Source organism: Larimichthys crocea, chromosome XIV (assembly GCF_000972845.2).
Source record: "Larimichthys crocea isolate SSNF chromosome XIV, L_crocea_2.0, whole genome shotgun sequence".
NCBI classification, from domain to species: domain Eukaryota; kingdom Metazoa; phylum Chordata; class Actinopteri; family Sciaenidae; genus Larimichthys; species Larimichthys crocea.
The window spans coordinates 6,535,459-6,543,212 of NC_040024.1; the positions used below are offsets into that span (position 1 = coordinate 6,535,459).

A 7,754-nucleotide genomic window follows, 5' to 3' on the forward strand; every position below is an offset into this window, starting at 1 on the left:
TGAACTGACTTGATGTTATCGCAAACATATCTGCAAGGGAAACTTTTGTTATATTATTGTTTTAGTGTCCTGTTATGAAGTCTAATCTCTCAGTTTTATTGATACAAATTAAACTCGGCCGTATAACAAAATTACCCTTCAAATGAAATCCTGATTACATTATGAATGAACGAGGGCGTACACACACTCGTGTTGTCATGGAAGCACGTGACAACAAGTCTGTTGTTTTCCTCGACTGAACTGATCTGAATCATTTCACTGGGTTGTTGTGAAGCTTGTTAAAAAAGATGACGGTGTAACGAGAAGCTGATTTTTCTTAATTTTTTGCAGATGTGTGTTTTTTTTTGTTTTTTTTTTCTGGCCTGATGACACGCAGTGTTTATTCAGCCCGACGTCTCAAAGTCCAACTGTCAAAACAATCCAAAGTTCACTTTGGTCATGAGAGGCGGTCAGCTGAGTCTCCGAGGCAGCAGGACAGTGTCCAACTTTGTTTTCCAGGTTTCTGCTTGGAGGTCAATAAATAAACAGCGACACCATTTGACTGTCAAACATACATAGATGAATTTACCATTTTAAAACAACATTTTGTTACTTCTCTCTCCTAACCGACCATCAGTGACCTCCTGTTGACCCACACTGACCTGTGATCAGCTGAACGGTGTCTCTGTCATTCGTACGTCTGTTCTCACACTATGTAACTTTGGGCTCCGGGTCGGGAGAAGTACGTAACGCTTTACGGCACTAAGTCACACAGCAGCAACTATTTCACTGATTCTGCTGAAACTGGATCATATTTTATGGAGGAAATGTTTTCTGGTTTTCCCTCTGATGTCCTCCGGCTGCTCCGCCTCAACTCTCTGTGATTTACAGAGTTTATGATGGACAGTGAAGTAAACTGCTGACAGCTGTAGCTGCTGTTAGCTCAGTCTGTTAGCTGCTGTTCGCTCATGTTAGCTCAGTCTGTGAGCTGCTGTTAGCTCATGTTAGCTCAGTCTGTTAGCTGCTGTTAGCTCATGTTAGCTCAGTCTGTTAGCTGCTGTTAGCTCATGTTAGCTGCTGTTGGCTCATGTTAGCTCAGTCTGTTAGCTGCTGTTAGCTCATGTTAGCTCAGTTTGTTAGCTGCTGTTAGCTCATGTTAGCTCAGTCTGTTGGCTCAGTTTGTTAGCTGCTGTTAGCTGCTGTTAGCTCATGTTAGCTCAGTCTGTTGGCTCAGTCTGTTAGCTGCTGTTAGCTCATGTTAGCTCAGTTTGTTGGCTGCTGTTAGCTCAAGTTAGCTCAGTTTGTTAGCTGCTGTTAGCTCATGTTAGCTCAGTCTGTTAGCCGGGCTGCCTGGGCACTGAGCTCCGAGCACCGGGAGAGTGTTGGTGTTTGTGTTTGAGGCCCAGGGCAGGGAGCCAGTGTCGTGCCAGAACAGGAGCTGGACAAGCGTGCAATGTAACCATGCTCCGCAGCCTCTATGGATATAATGGCAGAGGAGAAGAGACTAAAGAGGACTTGGGTGGTTGAGATGCTGTTGGACTAGTCAGTAATATTAGCTGGCTGCTATGTCTTGTTGTTGTATTATAAAACTGGTCCTCAGTTGCCTCTGAAAGATTTCAGCTTGTTTGGATGAGACTCGCTGCCAAACCTCTAAGAATTCCACTTTGTGCAGAATAAAAGCTCAAACGTGAAGCTGTGCTGGGAACCCCCTTCAGCTAGCTTTCTGTAAGCTAATGAATTGCTGATGTCAAAGCTTTGGGGTGACCACAAACGTTAGCAGCTCGTCGACTACATTAACTTTGGCTCTTCGGGCCTCGCTGCTGAGCAGACAGAAAGTTCAGATGTTTGTCAAACTCAAGGGTCTTAATCAAAGTTTGTTAGTTTGAAACGATCTCTGTGCATATTTTCAGATTTGCCATCTCAGTTTTGAAACCACTCGTGACTCGAACACAATGCCCTCCGAGTGCACCGATGTATCCATTCAGAGACTTTTCTCTGACGGCATGTCCGCTTCTGAATACCCCAAGATAACGAGGCTTTATCGTGAATTTACATTTTCATTGTTCAGTAAACCTGAAAGCCACAGCTCTGAGATAAGAGATGTTATGTTGGAACCTGAGATATTTGTGAATGAAAAGATTTCGCCATTGGGAAGTCAAAGTGACGGAGGTCACAGAAATAAAATAAAATAATTAGAGACCTGACCTGAGTCTTCGTTATACAGCTCTATAATTAGACAGACTTCCACAGTGATAGCCTGGAGGTCCGGAGATGTGATGATGTATACCAGTGTGGACGATGAGGGGGCCAGGCCAGTGCACCAAGCGGGGGCATTTCAACACTAGCATGTGACCCGCTTGGGTTTCATTACTGATGGACAAACCGGTCGGCCCACTGGGGATGTAGACTGCTGCTAGAGTTTCAAAACAAGCAGCATTAGTGTGTATGTGTGGCCAAAGCTTAGAGTCCACTGCGCGGATTTGATGTACGCGGCTTTTCAACTATTAGTGCAGCTATTAGCATGTTCGTCAGTGAGTGTATTGGAAATCTCTGGAATCCCTAACACACACACACATCCACAGATGGTTTCCCTAATGAGGGACGATGCGTAAGAGTTTCACCTGACCTGCACCTCGGGTTGATGTCACCCAGCAGGGGATGCCTTACCTTGTTGGCGCCCAACCCGCAGCATCTGTCTTCAAAAAGAGAGTTCATTGACAGGCGTGACGCGTTCAATCCGCCTCTCGCATCCTTAGAAAGTTACCTATTTAGGTAGCGAAGCGAGCCGTCTTTCCAAGAAATCCTCTCAGAGCAGACGTTATAGACGTCACGTGATCGGATATGTTTCGGGAAAAATAACGACTTACGTAAGCAGATGAAGCCATGAAACATTCAGTCGCGCACCGTATTGGACAGTAAAATTAGAACGACGTCGTTCTACCCGAAATAAAAAATTTAATCAGTGTTACGTTAGCTAGCATTAGTCATAGGCTCGTTATTGTTGCACGCTAACGAGATAAACACTGTAGCTGGGTTAAATAATGAGCTACAGAAGTACGTTTAACTTTAATTAGCATGTTGTTTTACAATAAATGATTGAATGAATGTTTTATGGTTATAAAGTGACCTTAGAGAAATGTTTCAGATTTTTAAAATGTCAGGGATGTCCAAAGTCCGGCCCAGGGGCCAATCACGGCCCGCGATCAGATTTCATGAGACGTCATTTATATAATATATTATTTATGACCTGCTAGAATTGTCAGATACTGTACGGCTGGAAGACTTTTTTGGTCGGCATAACGAAGCTTTTGAAGGACAAAACTGCTGCTGTTACATCTGTAGATGTGACTTTGTTAAAGACGAGAGACTAAACTTAAATGTTAACAGACTTTGCATCACTCATAATAAGTCATGTTTAAAATAAACACGAGGTTCAGATTTGTATCAACTTCATGCAAGTTTAACGCGTTCATGCAATTTATTCTTTGTTGGCTCCAGATGTGAAAGAAAGAAGAACTGCTTTTTAGATTTGGTGACATTGTCATTTAAAGATAATTGTGACAATGAAAACAAAATTGTTAGAGAACATTTGTACGTAACTTTTATTGTTTTTCGTTTTTTTAAACGTTAGTGTCGCCCCCCCGGGCGTCTTGTAACGTGACACTTTCCACCTCGTAGCAATAAGCGATAACGCGTCATGTTGCATGGCAGCAATATGCTTCCATTATGTACTTCTCCCGTCAACTGGAGTTTAACTGATATTTTATTAGAGAAAAGTCAAACTGTATCTTTATTCTGTGAATTCATACTGTTTAAATCTCTGTTGGTGTTTGAGAGCAGGGATTCTGCACCTTCCTTGGAGACGCTTTGGCAGGACACCCCGGCCTTCGGGTGCAGGGAGCACGTCATCTGTTTTTGTAGTAATTGGATGGGCTCTTTTTACCACCAGGGAACCTCCCGTGCCGTGCGATGTCGCGCGGGAAACGTGCTCAGACAAAAGATCAGCGTGTCTTTCCAGGAAGCAGCAGGCAGCAGTAGCTCTAAACAGCTTAGAGAGGCCGGGACAACAGGCCTGGATGCAAACACATGGACCACCTCGCCTCCGATCCTCTCTCGTCTCTATAGCTCAGCCAATACTAATCAGGAAGTAGATTAGTCAAGAAAGCCTGTAGCCTCAAACGGCTTAGGAAGCAAAACAATAGCTGCAGCGTCCACACAGAGAAACAGAAAAGAGGAAGAACAAACCCTCCGTTTAGTTTAGTCGTCCACCTGAGGCTGGCTCCAGAAGTGAGTCAGTCTCCATAAGTCCCCATGTCCAAATGTCCAACTTCACAGCAGAAATAAACATGTTTACAGCCTGGTACAAAAAACAGTTTTGGTCTCTGTAGCTAATTTCCCCGTTCATGACAACTGTACTGAGGGTGAATTTATATACAACTCACCTGTTCAGGTTATATTAAGGCTTAAAGGGACGCTTTGATTGACAGGTGGCTTGTTTGAGCAACCAGGCGTCATTCTGTGCAAAAACATAAAATAAACAACAAAAACAAACAATAAAATATAATAAAAGTACGTATGGATTTATGAATTCAGTTCACTTTTCGATATTTCAACGTTTCTTAGTTTGTTTTTTCTTTGATATTTTATTATCATGGTTCTATTCTTGATGAACAGATGTTTTCTTTCACGTTACGAAGTGAGCACATCCTGATATCTCTGAGAAAGAAAGAGACAAATATAACATCAAGAAAAAAACTGAACAAAACACTGTAAACTATTTAAATAGTTTAGAGTTTTAGTCAGTTTTTATATTTAGAAAAATTTTAACGAAATATATTTTTCATTATTATTGTAGCAGTGTGTCGTGTGTGCATGAGGAATAATGACACTTACGTTTTACTCTTTATGGTGCTGCCATCTGCTGGTCAATGACTGCACACGTCCATTTTACCAGCTGTGATCTGAGTGGATGACCCACAGTTACCTCTCCTCTGCACAGAAAGTTTTTATAAAGTAAGGTGGCATCGTCTCTCCGGTTGTGTTGTAGAGTTTCTTTGTACTGAACGTAACTTTTTCACATAAAAATACTCTGTTCTAGTCGATGTTTACTAACTTTTTCACATAAAAATACTCTGTTCTAGTCGATGTTTACCACGGTCTGGTGGGTCAGCAGCCAAAGATCCAGCCCAGTGATGGACTGTCCTTCAGGACCTGCAGTGTTTTCATCTTCATGGTTCTTCAGTCTGTTGGAGGTAATTTCAACACAAAACACTCCAGTAACACATCGATGTGCAAATTTACCAACAGTTGTTGAGACATTTCACTCAAAACTCTTCGACTGAAACTTCACAGGAGACAAAAGACTTGATAAATAAAGAAATGATGTCGTTATCTGGAGAAAGCACGGCCGCTCTCACCTTCTCTACTTTTCACTGTTGTTCATGTTTGTTTCTGTTTCTTGAGTTAATTTGTTCACATCAACCAATCGTGGCCCTGGCTGGTGATGGTGTCATTCTACCATGTTACCTTGAACCTCCCATCAATGTCAGTTCAAAGACCGTGATATGGACCAGACCTGGTTTAGACCCAAAGTACATCCATGTTCACCAAGATGGACGACTGAATTTTAAGAATCAAAATCCATCTTATCGTTACCGCACCGCTCTGTTTGTGGATCAACTGGAGAACGGAAACGTCTCCATGAAAATCTTCAGAGTGAAACTTTCTGATACAGGAAGATATGAATGTCATCTTCCATCAATGCAGAAGGAAGCGTCCATCCAACTCACTGTTGGTAAGTCAGACTTGCTGCCACGAGCAGTTTGATACAAATCAGTGACGTATGTTATAATTCCTCCTCTCTGAACCATGAGAGGAGGAATTATAAATAAATAGTTCCATAATCAGAACCATGAAGAGATGAGATGAAACATTCAGGAGATGCAAAAAAGAAACAAATTATTCTGAGACTGAGCTGCACATTCCAAAACAAAATAAGATATCATATATAGTTATCAGTGATCTGATTGGTGACTCTGTTCTGAAATGTAACCTGCCAAAAAAACTGCAGGAAAAACAAAACATGTGCTCAAAGTTCAGTCCATGGGAAGTAGGAATGAATTAACCACTAACAAAAATGAGGAACACAGTGAGTCAAAGTCGAAAGTAAAGACCTGAACTTGTGGTTCAACATTTGACTTTGTCTTTGTCAGAAGAAAAGAAACGGTAAGAAAAACATTTTGTAACTTTGTTTCAAACTAACTTGTTGCTGTATGGTGAATGTGTGGATGTGTCGTATGCAGCAGCTGACGTCTGAATAGATGAACTGAAGTCTGAAAGAGCGGAAGGGACCTTCCTAGAAAGAGAATCAGCCATTTTATTTTATAATTGTAATGTTCATGGCTCATAATGCGTCGTTAAATATCTTCAGTCCAGACTATTTATATGCAAACAATGAGTTTAAAACTAATCTAAACTTTGTTGGTGATCCAGTATGGATTAGTTAGAAAGTCAGGCTTTCTTCCAGATTATCATCTATGAAGCTGATTATAAAAAATAGATGAACCCCAAACAAAATGTCACCAGAACACTGACGGCTAAAAAAAACGGGAAGCAGAAGAGCTGTGCAGCAGTCTTGTGGTTTTTATTTGCACTGCAGTGAAGACGTCTGATACATGCTCAAGTGAGACTGAATCCAGAAGTCCTGGATCTAATCTGTAGTTTTTGCAGAAAAAAAGAAAGAAATTAGAATCACATCAATCAAAATATGGTACTTTCTAAACGATATGTCAATGTTCAATACTTGGTTGGGAATCCCTTTGCCTTAATCACTGGCTCGATGCACCGTGGCATTGCGTGGGAGTTATAGATTTCCTTGATACTTGTTGTCAGCTCTTCTTTGTTTTTGGGTCTGGTGACCCTCATTTTCCTCTTGATAATACCCCATAGATTCAGGCCAGGTCTAGCGAGTTGGCTGGCCAGTCAAGCAGGCCCAGGTCCTGCTGGAAGATGAAATATTATTGATTTACTGCAAACTGAACTTTCCAGGAGTCCAGCATGCTGCAGCCAAAGATCCAGCCCAGTGATGGACTGTCCTTCAGGACCTGCAGTGTTTTCATCTTCATGGTTCTTCAGTCTGTTGGAGGTAATTTCAACACAAAACACTCCAGTAACACATCGATGTGTGCATGTGTTGGAAAGAAGCAGACGTTAACATCAATGTACAGCCACAGTGAGGCTCTGTGAGGAGACACTATGCTAACATGCTGACTATGATTTTCATGTTCATGTTTGTTTCTGTTTCTTGTTTCCTTGCAGAGCAAGCAGAGTTAATTTGTCCACATCAACCAATCGTGGCCCTGGCTGGTGATGATGTCATTCTACCATGTCACCTTGAACCTCCCACTGATGTCAGTTCAAAGACCGTGATATGGACCAGACCTGGTTTAGAACCAAAGTACATCCATGTTCACAAAGATGGACGACTGAATTTTGAGATTCAAAATCCATCTTATCATTTACGCACCAGACTGTTTGAAGGTGAACTGGAGAACGGAAACGTCTCCATGAAAATCTTCAGAGTGAAACTTTCTGATGCAGGAAGATATTTTTGTATCTTGGATTCAATGCAGAAGGAAGCGTCCATCCAACTCAGTGTTGGTAAGTCAGACTTGCTGCCACGAGCAGTTTGATACAAATCAGTGACGTATGTTATAATTCCTCCTCTCTGGTCATCAGGTGTCGTCTCCACGCCCGTCATAGAGTTTGTCTCCAAT

At 41.9% G+C, this 7,754-nt stretch overlaps 2 protein-coding genes across 3 annotated transcripts in view; one reads left to right on the forward strand and one right to left on the reverse strand.

Moving 5' to 3' along the window:
* Positions 1-7,754, reverse strand: part of LOC104935020 (butyrophilin-like protein 2) — a gene marked incomplete at its 3' end in the record, with an annotated part of 550,859 nt that overhangs the window by 309,497 nt on the left and 233,608 nt on the right. The window lies entirely within an intron of this gene.
* The window catches only part of LOC104935135 (V-set domain-containing T-cell activation inhibitor 1), a 592,626-nt gene continuing 589,576 nt past the window's right edge, over positions 4,705-7,754 (forward strand). The window contains exons 1-4 of one of the 2 annotated variants that reach the window (XM_027287597.1): positions 4,705-4,992; positions 5,121-5,231; positions 7,027-7,123; positions 7,297-7,638. In XM_027287597.1, the coding sequence (XP_027143398.1) occupies positions 7,573-7,638 (66 nt within the window). In that variant the 5' untranslated portion in view covers positions 4,705-4,992; positions 5,121-5,231; positions 7,027-7,123; positions 7,297-7,572. Of the gene's footprint in view, positions 4,993-5,120; positions 5,232-6,114; positions 6,205-7,026; positions 7,124-7,296; positions 7,639-7,754 lie in introns of those variants that run through there. The other variant, XM_027287599.1, reaches the window with a different exon arrangement.